Source organism: Oryctolagus cuniculus, chromosome 19, assembly GCF_051225735.1.
Source record: "Oryctolagus cuniculus isolate XC-2025 breed Fujian yellow rabbit chromosome 19, ASM5122573v1, whole genome shotgun sequence".
Taxonomy (NCBI): Eukaryota; Metazoa; Chordata; class Mammalia; order Lagomorpha; family Leporidae; genus Oryctolagus; species Oryctolagus cuniculus.
Window position 1 is genome coordinate 10,040,512 of NC_142885.1, and position 23,327 is coordinate 10,063,838.

Sequence of the window (23,327 nt, forward strand, 5' to 3'; positions counted from 1 at the left end):
CTGCACAAGCATCCCATCCCTAAGAGCTCAGAGCGACCCCGGGGACGCTTGTGGCAGAGACGTGGATGGTTACGGGCAGAGCAGGTGGTAACACGACGGGGAAAACGGGGCGAATCCAGGAATAATGACCACAGCAGGCGCAAGTTCATGCAACAGCGGGCCTGACGGGTAACTCTGGGGGCCGGCATCGCGGCACAGGGGTCAGGATGCCACCTGTGAGGCCGGCATCCCACGGGAGCCCCAGTGTGTGTCCTGGCTGCTCCATTTCCAATCCAGCTCTTGGCTGATGCTCCTGGGGAGGAAGTGGAAGACGGCCCAAGTGCTTGGGCCCCCGCCAACCATGTGGGAAACTGGGATGGAGCTCCAGGCTCCTGGCCTCGGCTTGGCCCCGTCCTGGATGTTGTGGTTGTTTGGGGAGTGAACCAGCAGATGGAAGATCTCTCTCTTTTTCTATCTCTCCCTCTCCCTCTCTCTGTCCCTCACTCTGCCTTTCAAATAAGTCGATAGCTTTTTAAAAAGAGATGCAAGCAATTTTTTTTTTTTGAAATCCACACATTGTTTTCTCATGGCCTTTTTGAAGACAGCTGGAAGGCATGGCTTGCAAAGGTTTCCTGCAGCCCGCCACATTCCAGAGAGTGTTACAGCTCACGTTGGTGCCCGCTGGCATCGCCATGGCCTTGTCAGGTGGCCAGGGCACGGCTCTAGGGCATGGCCGTGATCATGGCCTGGGGCTGGCAACTTCACTGCTGCTCAGTCAGGTGCAAACCCGCCTCCAGGCCAGGTTCACCTCTGCCTCCCCAGCTGGCCTCTGACCCTGCGTGTCTCTCTCATGGTTTACCATAGTGGGGGCATTTTAAAAAATATTTTATTTATTTATTTGAGGTAGAGTTATAGATAGACTGAGGGAGAGACAGGGAGAAATGTCTTCCATCCACTGTTCACTCTCCAATTGGCCGCAACGGCCAGAGCTGTGCTGATCCGAAGCCAGCAGCCAGGAGCTTCTTCCAGGTCTCCCACATGGTGCAGGGGCCCAAGCACTTGGGCCATCTTCTACTGCTTTCCAGGGCTGTAGCAGGGAGCTGGATTGGAAGTGGAGCGGCTGGGACTTGAACTGGTGCCCACAGGGGATGCCAGCACCACAGGCGGCGGCTCAGCTCACTACGCCACAGCGCTGGCCCCACACAGTGGGGCTCCTATTCCTGTCCGGGCCTCTGCACACGCTGTATCTTTAGCTCAGCACCTTCCCTTTTACTTCTCTCCTCTATGAACCCTCTCCTTGTTTGTGCTAAAAGTACTCGTAAAAGCCAGTTTTAAAATGTATTTGAATTCTGTTACAAGCTGAATGACCTTGGTTCACGTGGAAATAGAAAAGGCAAGGCCTGCCTCGGAGGTTTGCTGCGAAGATTTCTTTCTTAAAGATTTGTTTTATTTATTTGAGAAGCAGAGTTACAGAGACAGAGACAGAGACACAGAGAGAGAGAGAGATCTTCCAACCGCTGGTTCACTCCCCAAATGGCTGCAACGGCCCGAGCTGGGCCAGCCTGAAGCCAGGAGCTTCTTTCTGGTCTCCCACACGGGTGCAGGAGCCTAAACACTTGGGCCATCCTCTGCTGCTTTCCCAGGCCATAGCAGAGAGCTGGATTGGAAGTGGAGCAGCCGGGACTTGAACTGGCAGCCATATGGGATGCTAGCACTGTAGACTGGGGCTTTACCTTCTATGCCACAGTGCAGGGCCTAAAGATTTCTTTTGATCACAGAGAAAAAGTGATGAGGGGGCTTTCTAGTGTCTGTGTCTTGTTTTTGTTTTTACTATATACTTCTAAAGGTTTGTCTGTTTATTTGAGAGGCAGAGCGAGAAAGAGAGAGACACAGAGAGAGACAAATGGCTGTAACAGCCAGGCCTGTACCAGGCTGAAGTGAGGAGCCAGGAACTCCATCCAGGTCTCCCATGTGGGTGCAGGGGCCTAAGCATCCGGGCCATCCTCCACTGCCCTCCCAAACTCATCAACAGGGAGTTGGACCGGAAGTGGAGCAGCCAGGACTCAAACGCGGCTGTGATGTGGGAGGTGGGCATCGCCAGCACCTGCAGCGTCTGCTGGCCCTCCATGGAAGAGGTTTTACTGAGCACGGCTCTGGTTGGTTGAGCAAGGCAGAAATGGTCTCTACTGTCCCAGAGACTACCGCGGGGGAGGGGGAGGGCGCCCCGCATGCAGTTATGTAACCACTGGGCTCTCGGGGTGTCGGGGTGTCGTTTCCTGGGAGAGGCGAGGGCCGGGGCCTGGCGGGCAGCCAGTCAGCGCCAGCCCTCGCCACCGCTCTGTGTTCCGCGGGAGTCGGTTGGGGAGATGCCCATAAAATGTCTTTATCTGCTCCTCAGTGTTTGATTTGTTCCGACACCTTTTACCTTCCTAACTCAAAAAGTCCAGTAAAATTTATAAGTCCAGGAAATCTTTTTTTTTTTTTTTTAAGAAGGGAAAGAATAACAGCTCCAGTGCTGCCTCCCCCTCAAAGCCTTCCGCAGGAAAAGGTGGACGCACTGGTCCCTGCCCCTGCGCGCCCCCCGCGTGGGCCTCCGCCAGCTCCTCCGTGGGCTCTCGCAGCCCCGGGGAGGGGTGGGCGCGGATATGTGCTCCATCCCAGGGCACAGCGCGGCCCCTGGGGTTACAGGAATTGCTTGTTGAGCGCAGGCAGGAACGCAGAGCGGAGCCATGGGTGGGCAAAGGACAGGGTGGCTGAGACAGGCGGGCCGGGCGGGCACCGAGGGCCCCCGGCTCTGGGACGGGGCACCTGCGCAGAGGGCAGCCCGTGGGATTCCTCCCTCAGCGCTGCTGTCCAGGTTCCCAGCCCAGCCACGTGGGCGGGCAGGGTTTGGCTGGTTCGCCCCTTCCCCTGCTCCTCGCACTCACCTCCTCCCTGGGCAGTCTCCCCTGGGGACCCCTCCACTCCTGAAAAAGTGGACCCATAGCTGAGACGATTGGACAAAACCAAAGGCATCCACTGACACGGGAAACAGAAAAGCGTTCTCTTCTGTCTCTCTTTTTTTTTCCTCACAAATTCCAAAAATCGTAGGTGTTTTTGTCCCTTTGACGACTCGATAGTGCTGCCCCTTTAGAGTTTTTGAAACTGTCCATCATCCCTGCTGTCAGTCCCAGGCCTCTCCCTGCGCCTGTCTCCGGCATCTATGGAAATGGGGCTCTCCAGGACGGTGGAGGTGCCCCTGTCCCGCCAGCTTCTGTGTCTAAGGGCTGAGGTTGGGCCTCCAAAGACGTGAGAAAGCTACAACTCCAGGAAGTGTTTGGGACTGACAAGGAGGGGTCAGGGGCCAGCGCCCTGCCAGCCACCCCACGGAACTGCCGATGACCCTACCGTCTCAAAAATTCTTTCCATCTGAGATGTCACACTCAGGGCTGGAGTGGTGGTGTTGCAGGTAAAGCCACCAGCTGCAATGCCTGCATCCCATATGGGCGCTGGTTCCAGTCCCAGTTGCTCCGCTTCCAATCCAGCTCCCTGTTAATGTGCCTGGGAAAGCAGCGGAGGATGGTCCAAGTGCTTGGGCCCCTGCCACCCGCATGCGAGACCCAGTTGGAGTTCCTGGCTTCTGGCTTCAGCTTGGCTGTTGTGACCACTTGCAGAGTAAACCAGTGGATGGAAGATATTCTCTCTCTCTCTCTCTTCCTTTTCCTCCCTCCTTCCCTCTCTGTAACTCTGCCTTGCAAATACAATAACTACATATTTTAAAAAAATCTAAAAAGATATTAAGCCTTTTTGCAGACAGGATGACGATAAACCAGGATTATATTCCCACCTTACGTGGGAAAACAGAGCCATACATCCAGCACCGTGTGTTCTGGGTGCAATGGAGAAGACAGAACAAGCCCTCCAGCCCCGGGGCCAAGGCTAACTATTCCTAACACACAAGCTGAGCCCAGTGAGTGGACTTTGGGGCCCAGCAGGAGGAGGAGGCTGCCTGGGCTGGCTGTGAGGACCACAGGTACAGGGGGCAGTATCCCAGGTGGAGGGGAGGAGAGGGCCCTTGTGTGAGTGAGTGTACCGAGAGGAAGGATGGAGAGAATTACCATGGTGGTTGATAAGCAGGTGCCTGTCTTAGCTCTCCTGTTCCTCCTCGACCAGGGCCCAGGTTACAAGGGCAAGGGCATGCAGGACTGGGAAGAAAGATTTGCCAGAGTACGTGTGAGTGGCAGGCTTTCAGGCGAGCGTGTGAGATGCAAACCACAGAATGTGAGAAAAGAGAGGGACATGCACGGGGCACTGGTGTGAGCGTGGGCTCCCCCTTGAGTTTAGGTCGCACTTGTCCCTGGAGGCCTGGCGAGGCGTGTGTGGGCAGTGTCGGGCAGAGGTATGTCAACACAGCTCTGCACAACCACACAGCCGTGCTGTTAACAGCTCAAGTTGTACATCACAAGACTGGTGCTGTGGCACAGCAGGGTTGAGCTCTTGCTTGCGATGCTGGCATCCCATCCGAGTGCCAGTTCGAGTCCTGGTGGTTCCATTTCTAATCCAGCCCCCTGTTTGTGGGCCTGAGAAAGCAGCAGCAGATGGCCCAAGTGTGTGGGTGCCTTGGGTGTTGTGGCCATTTAGGGGACTAAACCAGCAGGTGGAATATTCTCTCTCTCTCTCTCCCTCTCCCTCTCTCTCTCTCTTTTTTTTTTTTTTGACAGGCAGAGTGGACAGTGAGAGAGAGAGACAGAGAGAAAGGTCTTCCTTTGCCGTTGGTTCACCCTCCAATGGCCGCCGCGGCCGGCGCACTGTGCTGATCCAATGGCAGGAGCCAGGTGCTTCTCCTGGTCTCCTATGGGGTGCAGGGCCCAAGCACTTGGCCCATCCTCCACTGCCTTCCCGGGCCACAGCAGAGAGCTGGCCTGGAAGAGGGGCAACCGGGACAGAATCCGGCACCCCGACCGGGACTAGAACCCGGTGTGCCGGTGCCGCAAGGCAGAGGATTAGCCCAGTGAGCCGCAGCGCCGGCCCCCACTGCTCTTTAACTCAATGAGAAGTTCATGAACCATAGCACCACCTCTGCTTTTTCTCAATCCACAGGGGCATCCGAAACGAGCTTCACTGGGACGGATGGAAGCATTACGTCCACTCCAAGCAGGGGGGACCTCACTTCCAGTGAATGGACGGCCGCCTCTACTCCAGCCAACACCGGGTCATCCACGCACACACCCTCTTCCCCCACAGCGAGTCCTGCTGCTTCAAGCCCACACGGACTTTCGACCACTTCCCTGACAGCGTCCACGGGACCACAGTCTGTCTCCACAAACACATCAGATTCCCCTTCCCCGGAAACCACCTCTACCAGGAGGACTGGAGAGGCTCTGTCCACCTCGATCCCTGGCCTGGCGTCTTCTGCTGGACACACAACCACAGACCTAACGAAGACACCCACTGTGGACTCGTCAGGACTCACACAGACCCCGGAGAGCACCACCAGGACAGAACACAGAGACTCAGTGACCACAGAGAGAGCAAGCGAGTCCTCTGTCAGCACGACTGACAATGTGTCCGAGTCTCAGGCCACCGGCTCAGAGGTGTCCACGTCAGCAACAGTGACCTCTGAGAGCTCCCAAACCACAAATGACAATGGAGAGACTACAACTGTCGAGAGCACTTCAGCCAGTGCCCTCACTACACTGACATCCACTGGCTCCCCAAGCTCAGCACCCACAGAAGGGTCCACGGCGGCCGTCAGCAGCACAGGATCAGATCTCTCAAGAGTGACAGCAGTCAGCCTGTACAGCACAGACGTCATGGCAGCATCTACCGCCTCCCCAGGCAGCCCCGGTCAAGAGCTCAGCACCGTGATCGCTTCGACCTCTGAACCCCCAGTGTCGACTGAAGGAGCCTTGACCAGAAGAAGCAGCCCAGGATCAGCACCAACATCACAGCCCTCTGAGAGCTCGCTGAGCACCGTCCTCACCGAGGCTTCCTCCCCCCTCCCTAGCAGCTCTGCAACAGTGCACACGACAGGGTCTCCTGACACCTCCCCAATCACTGTGCCTGGTGAAACATCTACAGCCATCCAAAGTTCTACAGAGTCGGAATCCACACCACTGTCAAGTGACAGCTCCCCATCCACAGTCGTCACATCGGAGTTCGCAACCTCCCAAAGCACTTCAGCTTCAGCACCTCCAACACTCACCTCCATCAGCTCAACAGTCACAGGACTCACTGATTCCTCTACAGCCGGACCCAGCAGCCCACTCTCCACCACCGGCTCACAGCCATCTGCCACCACCCCGCCCACCACTCTCACTGTGGAATCCACCACCTCTCCCAGCAAGCCATCGTCAACACCGACACCACAGCCCTCGGAGAGCTCACCGAGCACGTTCCAAACCGAGGCTTCCTCACCCTTCCAGAGCAGCCCTGCTACAGCACCCACGACTGGGTCCACTGACACCTCCCAAACAACCATGCCGGGTGTAACATCTACAACCATCCAAAGCACGTCAGCATCAGTAACCACTCCAGGGTCAAGTGACAGCTCCCCATCCATGGTCGTCACGTCGCAGTCTACAACCTCCCAAAGCACTTCGGCTTCCGCACCCCCAACACTCACCTCCATCAGCTCAACAGTCACAGCACCCACGGAACATTCTACAGCTGGACCCAGCACCGCAAGCTCCACCTTCGGCTCAGAATCACCTGCCACCCACCAGTCCACCACTCTCACTGGGGAATCCACCACCTACCCCAGCAGCCCGTCCTCAGCACCAACATCACAGCCCTCTGGGAGCTCAATGAGCACCGTCCTCACCGCGGCTTCCTCAGCCGCCCAGAGCAGCTCTGCTACAGTGCACACGACAGGGTCCTTCAGCACTTCCCAAACCATGGTGCCTGGTGAAACATCCACTACCATCCAAAGCACTCCAGGATCAGTCAGCATGCCATTGTCGAGTGCCAGCTCCCCACCATCGGTTGTCACTTCAGAGTCTACAACTGTCCCAACAACGTCAGCTTCAGCAGGCCCAACACAAACAACAACCAGAACAACAGCCACACCACCCATGGATCATTCGACAACCTTCCCCAGCAGCCAAAGTTCAGCCTTCAGCACAGAGCCACCTGCAAGCCCCCAATCCACCACTCTCACTGTAGAATCCACCACTTTCCCCAGCAGCCCATCGTCAGCACCAACATCACAGCCCTCGGAGAGCTCGCCAACCACGGTCCCCACCGAGGCTTCCTCCTCCTCCCAGAGCAGCTCTGCTACAGCTCACACGACAGGGTCCTTCACCACTTCCCAAACCATGGTGCCTGGTGAAACATCCACAACCTTCCAAAGCACAGTAGGATCAGTAACCACTCCAGGGTCAAGTGACAGCTCCCCATCCACGGTCGTCACATCGGAGTTCACAACCTCCCAAAGCACTTCAGCTTCAGCACCTCCAACACTCACCTCCATCAGCTCAACAGTCACAGGACTCACTGATTCCTCTACAGCCGGACCCAGCAGCCCACTCTCCACCACCGGCTCACAGCCATCTGCCACCACCCCGCCCACCACTCTCACTGTGGAATCCACCACCTCTCCCAGCAAGCCATCGTCAACACCGACACCACAGCCCTCGGAGAGCTCACCGAGCACGTTCCTCACCGAGGCTTCCTCACCCTTCCAGAGCAGCCCTGCTACAGCACCCACGACTGGGTCCACTGACACCTCCCAAACAACCATGCCGGGTGTAACATCTACAACCATCCAAAGCACGTCAGCATCAGTAACCACTCCAGGGTCAAGTGACAGCTCCCCATCCACGGTCGTCACGTCGCAGTCTACAACCTCCCAAAGCACTTCGGCTTCCGCACCCCCAACACTCACCTCCATCAGCTCAACAGTCACAGCACCCACGGAACATTCTACAGCTGGACCCAGCACCGCAAGCTCCACCTTCGGCTCGGAATCACCTGCCACCCACCAGTCCACCACTCTCACTGGGGAATCCACCACCTACCCCAGCAGCCCGTCCTCAGCACCAACATCACAGCCCTCTGGGAGCTCAATGAGCACCGTCCTCACCGCGGCTTCCTCAGCCGCCCAGAGCAGCTCTGCTACAGTGCACACGACAGGGTCCTTTAGCACTTCCCAAACCATGGTGCCTGGTGAAACATCCACTACCATCCAAAGCACTCCAGGATCAGTCAGCATGCCATTGTCGAGTGCCAGCTCCCCACCATCGGTTGTCACTTCAGAGTCTACAACTGTCCCAACAACGTCAGCTTCAGCAGGCCCAACACAAACAACAACCAGAACAACAGCCACACCACCCATGGATCATTCGACAACCTTCCCCAGCAGCCAAAGTTCAGCCTTCAGCACAGAGCCACCTGCAAGCCCCCAATCCACCACTCTCACTGTAGAATCCACCACTTTCCCCAGCAGCCCATCGTCAGCACCAACATCACAGCCCTCGGAGATCTCACCAACCACGGTCCCCACCGAGGCTTCCTCCTCCTCCCAGAGCAGCTCTGCTACAGCTCACACGACAGGGTCCTTCACCACTTCCCAAACCATGGTGCCTGGTGAAACATGCACAACCTTCCAAAGCACAGTAGGATCAGTAACGACACCACCGCCAAGTGACAGCTCCCCATCCACGGTCGTCACGTCGGAGTTCGCAACCTCCCAAAGCACTTCAGCTTCAGCACCCCCAACACTCACCTCCATCAGCTCAACAGTCACAGCACCCACGGAACATTCTACAGCTGGACCCAGCACCGCAAGCTCCACCTTCGGCTCGGAATCACCTGCCACCCACCAGTCCACCACTCTCACTGGGGGATCCACCACCTACCCCAGCAGCCCGTCCTCAGCACCAACATCACAGCCCTCTGGGAGCTCAATGAGCACCGTCCTCACCGCGGCTTCCTCAGCCGCCCAGAGCAGCTCTGCTACAGTGCACACGACAGGGTCCTTCAGCACTTCCCAAACCATGGTGCCTGGTGAAACATCTACAACCATCCAAAGCACTCCAGGATCAGTCAGCATGCCATTGTCGAGTGCCAGCTCCCCACCATCGGTTGTCACTTCAGACTCTACAACTGTCCCAACAACGTCAGCTTCAGCAGGCCCAACACAAACAATAACCAGAACAACAGCCACACCACCCATGGATCATTCGACAACCTTCCCCAGCAGCCAAAGTTCAGCCTTCAGCACAGAGCCACCTGCAAGCCCCCAATCCACCACTCTCACTGTAGAATCCACCACTTTCCCCAGCAGCCCATCGTCAGCACCAACATCACAGCCCTTGGAGAGCTCGCCAACCACGGTCCCCACCGAGGCTTCCTCCTCCTCTCAGAGCAGCTCTGCTACAGCTCACACGACAGGGTCCTTCACCACTTCCCAAACCATGGTGCCTGGTGAAACATCCACAACCTTCCAAAGCACAGTAGGATCAGTAACGACACCACTGCCAAGTGACAGCTCCCCATCCACGGTCGTCACGTCGGAGTTCACAACCTCCCAAAGCACTTCAGCTTCAGCACCTCCAACACTCACCTCCATCAGCTCAACAGTCACAGGACTCACTGATTCCTCTACAGCCGGACCCAGCAGCCCACTCTCCACCACCGGCTCACAGCCATCTGCCACCACCCCGCCCACCACTCTCTCTGTGGAATCCACCACCTCTCCCAGCAAGCCATCGTCAACACCGACACCACAGCCCTCGGAGAGCTCACCGAGCACGGTCCTCACCGAGGCTTCCTCACCCTTCCAGAGCAGCCCTGCTACAGCACCCACGACTGGGTCCACTGACACCTCCCAAACAACCATGCCGGCTGTAACATCTACAACCATCCAAAGCACGTCAGCATCAGTAACCACTCCAGGGTCAAGTGACAGCTCCCCATCCACGGTCGGCACGTCGGAGTCTACAACCTCCCAAAGCACTTCAGCTTCCGCACCCCCAACACTCACCTCCATCAGCTCAACAGTCACAGCACCCACGGAACATTCTACAGCTGGACCCAGCACCGCAAGCTCCACCTTCGGCTCAGAATCACCTGCCACCCACCAGTCCACCACTCTCACTGGGGGATCCACCACCTACCCCAGCAGCCCGTCCTCAGCACCAACATCACAGCCCTCTGGGAGCTCAATGAGCACCGTCCTCACCGCGGCTTCCTCAGCCGCCCAGAGCAGCTCTGCTACAGTGCACACGACAGGGTCCTTCAGCACTTCCCAAACCATGGTGCCTGGTGAAACATCTACAACCATCCAAAGCACTCCAGGATCAGTCAGCATGCCATTGTCGAGTGCCAGCTCCCCACCATCGGTTGTCACTTCAGAGTCTACAACTGTCCCAACAACGTCAGCTTCAGCAGGCCCAACACTAACAACAACCAGAACAACAGCCACACCACCCATGGATCATTCGACAACCTTCCCCAGCAGCCAAAGTTCAGCCTTCAGCACAGAGCCACCTGCAAGCCCCCAGTCCACCACTCTCACTGTAGAATCCACCACTTTCCCCAGCAGCCCATCGTCAGCACCAACATCACAGCCCTCGGAGAGCTCGCCAACCACGGTCCCCACCGAGGCTTCCTCCTCCTCTCAGAGCAGCTCTGCTACAGCTCACACGACAGGGTCCTTCACCACTTCCCAAACCATGGTGCCTGGTGAAACATCCACAACCTTCCAAAGCACAGTAGGATCAGTAACGGCACCACCGCCAAGTGACAGCTCCCCATCCACGGTCGTCACGTCGGAGTTCACAACCTCCCAAAGCACTTCAGCTTCAGCACCTCCAACACTCACCTCCATCAGCTCAACAGTCACAGGACTCACTGATTCCTCTACAGCCGGACCCAGCAGCCCACTCTCCACCACCGGCTCACAGCCATCTGCCACCACCCCGCCCACCACTCTCACTGTGGAATCCACCACCTCTCCCAGCAAGCCATCGTCAACACCGACACCACAGCCCTCGGAGAGCTCACCGAGCACGGTCCTCACCGAGGCTTCCTCACCCTTCCAGAGCAGCTCTGCTACAGCACCCACGACTGGGTCCACTGACACCTCCCAACCAACCATGCCGGGTGTAACATCTACAACCATCCAAAGCACGTCAGCATCAGTAACCACTCCAGGGTCAAGTGACAGCTCCCCATCCACGGTCGGCACGTCGGAGTCTACAACCTCCCAAAGCACTTCAGCTTCCGCACCCCCAACACTCACCTCCATCAGCTCAACAGTCACAGCACCCACGGAACATTCTACAGCTGGACCCAGCACCGCAAGCTCCACCTTCGGCTCAGAATCACCTGCCACCCACCAGTCCACCACTCTCACTGGGGGATCCACCACCTACCCCAGCAGCCCGTCCTCAGCACCAACATCACAGCCCTCTGGGAGCTCAATGAGCACCGTCCTCACCGCGGCTTCCTCACCCTCCCATAGCAGCTCTGTTACTCCCCACACGACAGGGTTGCCTTACTCCTCCGAAGGAACCATGCCTGGTGAATCTCCTACTACATCTCAAAGCAGCCCAGCGTCAGCATTTACGGCAGTATCCAGTGAGAGCTCACATACCACAGCTTTTAGAGCTTCCACAACTTTGGAAAATTACCCAGGATCTACAGCTACAACAGGACACAGTTATAGCTCTCAGAGCACAGCTTTCGTAGGAGAGACTACAACCTTCCAAGGCCGTCCAGGTTCAGCACTCACGACATCGCAAAGTGTGAACTCCACATCTACACTCAGTGTAACAGAATCTACTAACTTCCAAACCAACCTGAGATCCACAGCCCCGACATATTCCAGTGATAGCTCGCCAAGCACAGTTGTCTTAGGAGCGTCCACAACCTTCCTAAGCAGTCCAGGATCCCGAACCACAACATTGTCCAGTGACAGTTACCAGACCACCATCACCAAAGGCACGTCCATGACCTTCCAGAGCACTCCAGGTTCTTCAGCCATTCCATGGCCTAGTGACACCTCCCATACCACAGCAAACAAGGGAGAATCTTCAACATTCCAAAGCACTGTAACATGTGCCTTCCCAACCCCAACACTGAGCAGATCCCCAAGCACAGAACACACTGAAGAACTTCCAACCATCCACAGCAGCACAGGATCAGTTCTGTCAACTCTGACATCCAGCAGCCCTGAGAACACCGGCCTCACCATGGGATCTACCACTTTCCCAAGCAGCCCTGGCACAGAGTACAGTACGTTGCTGACAGAGACCTCGCAAACCACAGTGTCCACGGAGAGATCCACGACCCTCCAGAGCAGCCCAGTGTCAGCATGGTCAACAGTGTCACCTGACACCACTTTAAACACAGTACTCACCCCGGTATCCTCACCATTCCTAAGTAGCACAGGTTCAGCACACACAACAGTGTTGCCTGATAGCTCCTATACCACTGTGCCTGGTGAAACATCTAAACCCACCCAAAGCAGTTCAGGATCAGTACCCACGACATGGCCAACTGACAGCTTCCAAACCACGGTGCCTGGTGAAATATCTACAGCCTTACCAAGTAGTCCTGGATCAGCAACCACCCCACTGTTGAGTGACAGCTCCCAAACCATGGGTATCACAACAGAGTCTACAACCTTCCATAGCACTTCAGCTTCAACACTCACAGCAATCAGCTCAACAGTCGCAACACCCACAGTGCATTCTACGGCCATCCCCAGCAGCCCAGACTCCACCCTCAGTGCAGTGTCATCTGCTAACTCACAATCTTCAACACCAACAGCACTGTCTTCTGAGAGTTCACCAAGCACAGCCCTCACCGAGGCTTCCTCACCTTTCCAGAGCAGCTCTGCTACAGCGCACACAACAGGGTTTCCTGACACCTCCCAAACCATGGTGCCCGGTGAATCACCCACACCCACAATCAACCCAGATAGCTCCGGATCACCAACAACACTGCCAAGTTTCAGCTCCCAATCCACGGTATTCACAGGAGAACCTACAATCTTCCTTAGTAGTTTAACTGTACCTGTTTCTACACCATCATCCATGAGCTCCCAAAACACAGCCCTCACTGAAGGACCTACAACCCCTCCCACCAGCCCAGGAACAGCATCTAAAACAGCAACAACAGACAGCACCCAAACCACCATCCTCACTGAGGGGCCCACAGGTTCCTCCCACAGTCCTGCTTCAACACACATAACTGCATCCTCTTACACCTCACACACCACAGTCCTTGATAGATCTACCACCTTCCATAGCAGTCTTGCCTCGGCATACACCTCATCGCCCATTGCTAGCTCCCACACCACAGTTTCTAGTGAAATATCTACCATGGTTCCAGGTAGCCCAGCATCAGTGCAAACAACAGGGACAACTGAGAACACCCAAAGCACAAGCTTTAGTCAGGTGTACACAACCTGCCCAAGCAGCCCAGAATCAGTACCAACAACACTGACATCAGTGGCATCTGACAGCACCGTCCTCACAATGGGGTCTACAGCCTTACTGAGTAGCCGCAGCACAGTGCACAGCACAGTCCAGAGTGGCAGCTCCTATCCCACAGTGTTCACCGAAGGATCCACAGCCTTCCAGAGCAGACCAGCAGAATCCCCGTCAACGCTGTCACCAGAAACCTCTCAAACCACAGTCCTCATTGGGGCTTCCTCACCATTATTAAGTAGCACAGCTTCAACACACACAACAGGGTTGACAGACAGGTCCCAAACCACGGTGCCTGACCAAACATCTACAGCCTTCTCAAGCAGCACTAGCTCAGCAACCATGCCATTGTCAACTGACAGCTCCAAAACTACTGTCGACACAGAGCAGTCTACAACCTTCCAAAGCACTTCAGCTTCCGCACCCCCAACACTCACCTCCATCAGCTCAACAGTCACAGCACCCACGGAACATTCTACAGCTGGACCCAGCACCGCAAGCTCCACCTTTGGCTCGGAATCACCTGCCACCCACCAGTCCACCACTCTCACTGGGGGATCCACCACCTACCCCAGCAGCCCGTCCTCAGCACCAACATCACAGCCCTCTGGGAGCTCAATGAGCACCGTCCTCACCGCGGCTTCCTCAGCCGCCCAGAGCAGCTCTGCTACAGTGCACACGACCGGGTCCTTTAGCACTTCCCAAACCATGGTGCCTGGTGAAACATCCACTACCATCCAAAGCACTCCAGGATCAGTCAGCATGCCATTGTCGAGTGCCAGCTCCCCACCATCGGTTGTCACTTCAGAGTCTACAACTGTCCCAACAACGTCAGCTTCAGCAGGCCCAACACAAACAACAACCAGAACAACAGCCACACCACCCATGGATCATTCGACAACCTTCCCCAGCAGCCAAAGTTCAGCCTTCAGCACAGAGCCACCTGCAAGCCCCCAGTCCACCACTCTCACTGTAGAATCCACCACTTTCCCCAGCAGCCCATCGTCAGCACCAACATCACAGCCCTCGGAGAGCTCGCCAACCACGGTCCTCACCGAGGCTTCCTCCTCCTCCCAGAGCAGCTCTGCTACAGCTCACACGACAGGGTCCTTCACCACTTCCCAAACCATGGTGCCTGGTGAAACATCCACAACCTTCCAAAGCACAGTAGGATCAGTAACGACACCACTGTCAAGTGACAGCTCCCTATCCACGGTCGTCACGTCGGAGTTCACAACCTCCCAAAGCACTTCAGCTTCAGCACCTCCAACACTCACCTCCATCAGCTCAACAGTCACAGGACTCACTGATTCCTCTACAGCTGGACCCAGCAGCCCACTCTCCACCACCGGCTCACAGCCATCTGCCACCACCCCGCCCACCACTCTCACTGTGGAATCCACCACCTCTCCCAGCAAGCCATCGTCAACACCGACACCACAGCCCTCGGAGAGCTCACCGAGCACGGTCCTCACCGAGGCTTCCTCACCCTTCCAGAGCAGCCCTGCTACAGCACCCACGACTGGGTCCACTGACACCTCCCAACCAACCATGCCGGGTGTAACATCTACAACCATCCAAAGCACGTCAGCATCAGTAACCACTCCAGGGTCAAGTGACAGCTCCCCATCCACGGTCGTCACGTCGCAGTCTACAACCTCCCAAAGCACTTCAGCTTCCGCACCCCCAAAACTCACCTCCATCAGCTCAACAGTCACAGCACCCACGGAACATTCTACAGCTGGACGCAGCACCGCAAGCTCCACCTTCGGCTCAGAATCACCTGCCACCCACCAGTCCACCACTCTCACTGGGGAATCCACCACCTACCCCAGCAGCCCGTCCTCAGCACCAACATCACAGCCCTCTGGGAGCTCAATGAGCACCGTCCTCACCGCGGCTTCCTCAGCCGCCCAGAGCAGCTCTGCTACAGTGCACACGACCGGGTCCTTCAGCACTTCCCAAACCATGGTGCCTGGTGAAACATCCACTACCATCCAAAGCACTCCAGGATCAGTCAGCATGCCATTGTCGAGTGCCAGCTCCCCACCATCGGTTGTCACTTCAGAGTCTACAACTGTCCCAACAACGTCAGCTTCAGCAGGCCCAACACAAACAACAACCAGAACAACAGCCACACCACCCATGGATCATTCGACAACCTTCCCCAGCAGCCAAAGTTCAGCCTTCAGCACAGAGCCACCTGCAAGCCCCCAGTCCACCACTCTCACTGTAGAATCCACCACTTTCCCCAGCAGCCCATCGTCAGCACCAACATCACAGCCCTCGGAGAGCTCGCCAACCACGGTCCCCACCGAGGCTTCCTCCTCCTCCCAGAGCAGCTCTGCTACAGCTCACACGACAGGGTCCTTCACCACTTCCCAAACCATGGTGCCTGGTGAAACATCCACAACCTTCCAAAGCACAGTAGGATCAGTAACGACACCACTGTCAAGTGACAGCTCCCCATCCGCGGTCGTCACGTCGGAGTTCACAACCTCCCAAAGCACTTCAGCTTCAGCACCTCCAACACTCACCTCCATCAGCTCAACAGTCACAGGACTCACTGATTCCTCTACAGCCGGACCCAGCAGCCCACTCTCCACCACCGGCTCACAGCCATCTGCCACCACCCCGCCCACCACTCTCACTGTGGAATCCACCACCTCTCCCAGCAAGCCATCGTCAACACCGACACCACAGCCCTCGGAGAGCTCACCGAGCACGGTCCTCACCGAGGCTTCCTCACCCTTCCAGAGCAGCCCTGCTACAGCACCCACGACTGGGTCCACTGACACCTCCCAAACAACCATGCCGGGTGTAACATCTACAACCATCCAAAGCACGTCAGCATCAGTAACCACTCCAGGGTCAAGTGACAGCTCCCCATCCACGGTCGTCACGTCGCAGTCTACAACCTCCCAAAGCACTTCAGCTTCCGCACCCCCAACACTCACCTCCATCAGCTCAACAGTCACAGCACCCACGGAACATTCTACAGCTGGACCCAGCACCGCAAGCTCCACCTTCGGCTCAGAATCACCTGCCACCCACCAGTCCACCACTCTCACTGGGGAATCCACCACCTACCCCAGCAGCCCGTCCTCAGCACCAACATCACAGCCCTCTGGGAGCTCAATGAGCACCGTCCTCACCGCGGCTTCCTCAGCCGCCCAGAGCAGCTCTGCTACAGTGCACACGACCGGGTCCTTCAGCACTTCCCAAACCATGGTGCCTGGTGAAACATCCACTACCATCCAAAGCACTCCAGGATCAGTCAGCATGCCATTGTCGAGTGCCAGCTCCCCACCATCGGTTGTCACTTCAGAGTCTACAACTGTCCCAACAACGTCAGCTTCAGCAGGCCCAACACAAACAACAACCAGAACAACAGCCACACCACCCATGGATCATTCGACAACCTTCCCCAGCAGCCAAAGTTCAGCCTTCAGCACAGAGCCACCTGCAAGCCCCAAGTCCACCACTCTCACTGTAGAATCCACCACTTTCCCCAGCAGCCCATCGTCAGCACCAACATCACAGCCCTCGGAGAGCTCGCCAACCACGGTCCCCACCGAGGCTTCCTCCTCCTCTCAGAGCAGCTCTGCTACAGCTCACACGACAGGGTCCTTCACCACTTCCCAAACCATGGTGCCTGGTGAAACATCCACAACCTTCCAAAGCACAGTAGGATCAGTAACGACACCACTGTCAAGTGACAGCTCCCCATCCGCGGTCGTCACGTCGGAGTTCACAACCTCCCAAAGCACTTCAGCTTCAGCACCTCCAACACTCACCTCCATCAGCTCAACAGTCACAGGACTCACTGATTCCTCTACAGCCGGACCCAGCAGCCCACTCTCCACCACCGGCTCACAGCCATCTGCCACCACCCCGCCCACCACTCTCACTGTGGAATCCACCACCTCTCCCAGCAAGCCATCGTCAACACCGACACCACAGCCCTCGGAGAGCTCACCGAGCACGGTCCTCACCGAGGCTTCCTCACCCTTCCAGAGCAGCCCTGCTACAGCACCCACGACTGGGTCCACTGACACCTCCCAACCAACCATGCCGGGTGTAACATCTACAACCATCCAAAGCACGTCAGCATCAGTAACCACTCCAGGGTCAAGTGACAGCTCCCCATCCACGGTCGTCACGTCGCAGTCTACAACCTCCCAAAGCACTTCAGCTTCCGCACCCCCAACACTCACCTCCATCAGCTCAACAGTCACAGCACCCACGGAACATTCTACAGCTGGACCCAGCACCGCAAGCTCCACCTTCGGCTCAGAATCACCTGCCACCCACCAGTCCACCACTCTCACTGGGGAATCCACCACCTACCCCAGCAGCCCGTCCTCAGCACCAACATCACAGCCCTCTGGGAGCTCAATGAGCACCGTCCTCACCGCGGCTTCCTCAGCCGCCCAGAGCAGCTCTGCTACAGTGCACACGACCGGGTCCTTCAGCACTTCCCAAACCATGGTGCCTGGTGAAACATCCACTACCATCCAAAGCACTCCAGGATCAGTCAGCATGCCATTGTCGAGTGCCAGCTCCCCACCATCGGTTGTCACTTCAGAGTCTACAACTGTCCCAACAACGTCAGCTTCAGCAGGCCCAACACAAACAACAACCAGAACAACAGCCACACCACCCATGGATCATTCGACAACCTTCCCCAGCAGCCAAAGTTCAGCCTTCAGCACAGAGCCACCTGCAAGCCCCCAGTCCACCACTCTCACTGTAGAATCCACCACTTTCCCCAGCAGCCCATCGTCAGCACCAACATCACAGCCCTCGGAGAGCTCGCCAACCACGGTCCCCACCGAGGCTTCCTCCTCCTCCCAGAGCAGCTCTGCTACAGCTCACACGACAGGGTCCTTCACCACTTCCCAAACCATGGTGCCTGGTGAAACATCCACAACCTTCCAAAGCACAGTAGGATCAGTAACGACACCACTGTCAAGTGACAGCTCCCCATCCGCGGTCGTCACGTCGGAGTTCACAACCTCCCAAAGCACTTCAGCTTCAGCACCTCCAACACTCACCTCCATCAGCTCAACAGTCACAGGACTCACTGATTCCTCTACAGCCGGACCCAGCAGCCCACTCTCCACCACCGGCTCACAGCCATCTGCCACCACCCCGCCCACCACTCTCACTGTGGAATCCACCACCTCTCCCAGCAAGCCATCGTCAACACCGACACCACAGCCCTCGGAGAGCTCACCGAGCACGGTCCTCACCGAGGCTTCCTCACCCTTCCAGAGCAGCCCTGCTACAGCACCCACGACTGGGTCCACTGACACCTCCCAAACAACCATGCCGGGTGTAACATCTACAACCATCCAAAGCACGTCAGCATCAGTAACCACTCCAGGGTCAAGTGACAGCTCCCCATCCACGGTCGTCACGTCGCAGTCTACAACCTCCCAAAGCACTTCAGCTTCCGCACCCCCAACACTCACCTCCATCAGCTCAACAGTCACAGCACCCACGGAACATTCTACAGCTGGACCCAGCACCGCAAGCTCCACCTTCGGCTCAGAATCACCTGCCACCCACCAGTCCACCACTCTCACTGGGGAATCCACCACCTACCCCAGCAGCCCGTCCTCAGCACCAACATCACAGCCCTCTGGGAGCTCAATGAGCACCGTCCTCACCGCGGCTTCCTCAGCCGCCCAGAGCAGCTCTGCTACAGTGCACACGACCGGGTCCTTCAGCACTTCCCAAACCATGGTGCCTGGTGAAACATCCACTACCATCCAAAGCACTCCAGGATCAGTCAGCATGCCATTGTCGAGTGCCAGCTCCCCACCATCGGTTGTCACTTCAGAGTCTACAACTGTCCCAACAACGTCAGCTTCAGCAGGCCCAACACCAACAACAACCAGAACAACAGCCACACCACCCATGGATCATTCGACAACCTTCCCCAGCAGCCAAAGTTCAGCCTTCAGCACAGAGCCACCTGCAAGCCCCCAGTCCACCACTCTCACTGTAGAATCCACCACTTTCCCCAGCAGCCCATCGTCAGCACCAACATCACAGCCCTCGGAGAGCTCGCCAACCACGGTCCCCACTGAGGCTTCCTCCTCCTCCCAGAGCAGCTCTGCTACAGCTCACCCGACAGGGTCCTTCACCACTTCCCAAACCATGGTGTCTGGTGAAACATCCACAACCTTCCAAAGCACAGTAGGATCAGTAACGACACCACTGTCAAGTGACAGCTCCCCATCCACGGTCGTCACGTCGGAGTTCACAACCTCCCAAAGCACTTCAGCTTCAGCACCTCCAACACTCACCTCCATCAGCTCAACAGTCACAGGACTCACTGATTCCTCTACAGCCGGACCCAGCAGCCCACTCTCCACCACCGGCTCACAGCCATCTGCCACCACCCCGCCCACCACTCTCACTGTGGAATCCACCACCTCTCCCAGCAAGCCATCGTCAACACCGACACCACAGCCCTCAGAGAGCTCACCGAGCACGGTCCTCACCGAGGCTTCCTCACCCTTCCAGAGCAGCTCTGCTACAGCACCCACAACTGGGTCCACTGACACCTCCCAACCAACCATGCCGGGTGTAACATCTACAACCATCCAAAGCACGTCAGCATCAGTAACCACTCCAGGGTCAAGTGACAGCTCCCCATCCACGGTCGTCACGTCGCAGTCTACAACCTCCCAAAGCACTTCAGCTTCCGCACCCCCAACACTCACCTCCATCAGCTCAACAGTCACAGCACCCACGGAACATTCTACAGCTGGACCCAGCACCGCAAGCTCCACCTTCGGCTCAGAATCACCTGCCACCCACCAGTCCACCACTCTCACTGGGGAATCCACCACCTACCCCAGCAGCCCGTCCTCAGCACCAACATCACAGCCCTCTGGGAGCTCAATGAGCACCGTCCTCACCGCGGCTTCCTCAGCCGCCCAGAGCAGCTCTGCTACAGTGCACACGACCGGGTCCTTCAGCACTTCCCAAACCATGGTGCCTGGTGAAACATCCACTACCATCCAAAGCACTCCAGGATCAGTCAGCATGCCATTGTCGAGTGCCAGCTCCCCACCATCGGTTGTCACTTCAGAGTCTACAACTGTCCCAACAACGTCAGCTTCAGCAGGCCCAACACAAACAACAACCAGAACAACAGCCACACCACCCATGGATCATTCGACAACCTTCCCCAGCAGCCAAAGTTCAGCCTTCAGCACAGAGCCACCTGCAAGCCCCCAGTCCACCACTCTCACTGTAGAATCCACCACTTTCCCCAGCAGCCCATCGTCAGCACCAACATCACAGCCCTCGGAGAGCTCGCCAACCACGGTCCCCACCGAGGCTTCCTCCTCCTCTCAGAGCAGCTCTGCTACAGCTCACACGACAGGGTCCTTCACCACTTCCCAAACCATGGTGCCTGGTGAAACATCCACAACCTTCCAAAGCACAGTAGGATCAGTAACGACACCACTGTCAAGTGACAGCTCCCCATCCGCGGTCGTCACGTCGGAGTTCACAACCTCCCAAAGCACTTCAGCTTCAGCACCTCCAACACTCACCTCCATCAGCTCAACAGTCACAGGACTCACTGATTCCTCTACAGCCGGACCCAGCAGCCCACTCTCCACCACCGGCTCACAGCCATCTGCCACCACCCCACCCACCACTCTCACTGTGGAATCCACCACCTCTCCCAGCAAGCCATCGTCAACACCGACACCACAGCCCTCGGAGAGCTCACCGAGCACGGTCCAAACCGAGGCTTCCTCACCCTTCCAGAGCAGCCCTGCTACAGCACCCACGACTGGGTCCACTGACACCTCCCAAACAACCATGCCGGGTGTAACATCTACAACCATCCAAAGCACGTCAGCATCAGTAACCACTCCAGGGTCAAGTGACAGCTCCCCATCCACGGTCGTCACGTCGCAGTCTACAACCTCCCAAAGCACTTCAGCTTCCGCACCCCCAACACTCACCTCCATCAGCTCAACAGTCACAGCACCCACGGAACATTCTACAGCTGGACCCAGCACCGCAAGCTCCACCTTCGGCTCAGAATCACCTGCCACCCACCAGTCCACCACTCTCACTGGGGAATCCACCACCTACCCCAGCAGCCCGTCCTCAGCACCAACATCACAGCCCTCTGGGAGCTCAATGAGCACCGTCCTCACCGCGGCTTCCTCAGCCGCCCAGAGCAGCTCTGCTACAGTGCACACGACCGGGTCCTTCAGCACTTCCCAAACCATGGTGCCTGGTGAAACATCCACTACCATCCAAAGCACTCCAGGATCAGTCAGCATGCCATTGTCGAGTGCCAGCTCCCCACCATCGGTTGTCACTTCAGAGTCTACAACTGTCCCAACAACGTCAGCTTCAGCAGGCCCAACACAAACAACAACCAGAACAACAGCCACACCACCCATGGATCATTCGACAACCTTCCCCAGCAGCCAAAGTTCAGCCTTCAGCACAGAGCCACCTGCAAGCCCCCAATCCACCACTCTCACTGTAGAATCCACCACTTTCCCCAGCAGCCCATCGTCAGCACCAACATCACAGCCCTCGGAGAGCTCGCCAACCACGGTCCTCACCGAGGCTTCCTCCTCCTCCCAGAGCAGCTCTGCTACAGCTCACACGACAGGGTCCTTCACCACTTCCCAAACCATGGTGCCTGGTGAAACATCCACAACCATCGAGAACACTTCAGCTTCAGCACTGCCTACACTCACGTCAATCAACACCCACTCCACAGCCTCCCCAACGAGTCCGGAATCAGCACTCACCACAATGTCGTCCGTCAGTTCTGAGAGCACTGTCCTAACTGTGGGATCTACCAGCTCCTTGGGCAGTCCCAGTTTTGTACACAGCACACTCCTTCCTTACAGCTCCCATCCTACAGTGTCCACTGATGCATCCTCCACCCTCCTCAGCAGCCCGGCGTCGTCCTGGTCAACCTTTTCACCAGCAGCCTCTCCATCCACAGTCTTCCCTGAGGCTTCATCTCCCTTCCCAAGTAGCACAGCTTCAGTACACACGACAATGTCGCCTGCAAGCTCCCCCACCACGCAGCCAGCTGAGTCATTCACAAGTCCCCACAGTAGCCCTGTGTCCATACCCACGCCATTGCCCAGTGACACCTTCCACACTGCTGCCCTCACAGAGGTGTCCACAGCTTTTCCCAGCAGTAGTGGTCCAACTCACGGCACGGTGTCTTCCCACAGCTCTCCTACTACTGTCTCTGTTCTCACACCCACCTCCTTCACCCCGAGCCCTGGTTCCATACCTGGCACCATGGTGTCTCCCACCTCCCAGTCCACTCTCATCCCTAAAGGATCCACCACCCTTGGCCACAGCCCCTCGTCAGCACCCGTGACAGCCCCAACGGACACCTTCCAAACCTTGGTGTTCAGCACAGCGCCTGCGTCTGCACTCAGCACTGTGCTGTCCAGCAACCCCGCCTCTGCAGCCTCCTCCCCTGCGTCTTGGTCCACTAGAACTTCCGCTAGCTTTCCCCCTCCTTCCTCCACCTCCCCTGTCTCCACCCATTTTCCATCCCTCTCTCCCAACACCTCTTCCACTCTTGGTCCCTCATCCCCCAGCACCTACACTTCTGTGACAATGACCGTCTCCAGGTGGAGCACCCCAGGTATGCACCCCAGTTCACTTATCCACTCTCCTGTCCCTTCCTTCTTCCCTCTCACCCTCCTCTTTACCAAATCTGGGCTCCCATCTTCCCACTCTGACTCGTGCCCGCATTGACTGATGTCCTGACTTGATGTGTGGCACTCGTGTGTTCTTGGCTCATCCTATTGTTTGGTTATTTTCTTCCTCCCTGTCATTTTCCTTCCTCTTCCTTCCCCCAGTGACTCCTGGGCATGAGGGGGTGGCAGTTGAGGGCTCTCAGTT

At 57.0% G+C, this 23,327-nt stretch overlaps 1 protein-coding gene across 3 annotated transcripts in view; it reads left to right on the forward strand.

The window, feature by feature from the left end:
• Positions 1-23,327, forward strand: part of LOC100350231 (uncharacterized) — a 37,247-nt gene that overhangs the window by 6,062 nt on the left and 7,858 nt on the right. For all 3 annotated transcript variants that reach the window (XM_070064443.2, XM_089321041.1, XM_051830538.3), the window contains one exon: positions 5,059-23,067. In XM_070064443.2, coding sequence (XP_069920544.2) covers positions 5,059-23,067 — 18,009 coding nt within the window. Of the gene's footprint in view, positions 1-5,058; positions 23,068-23,327 lie in introns of those variants that run through there.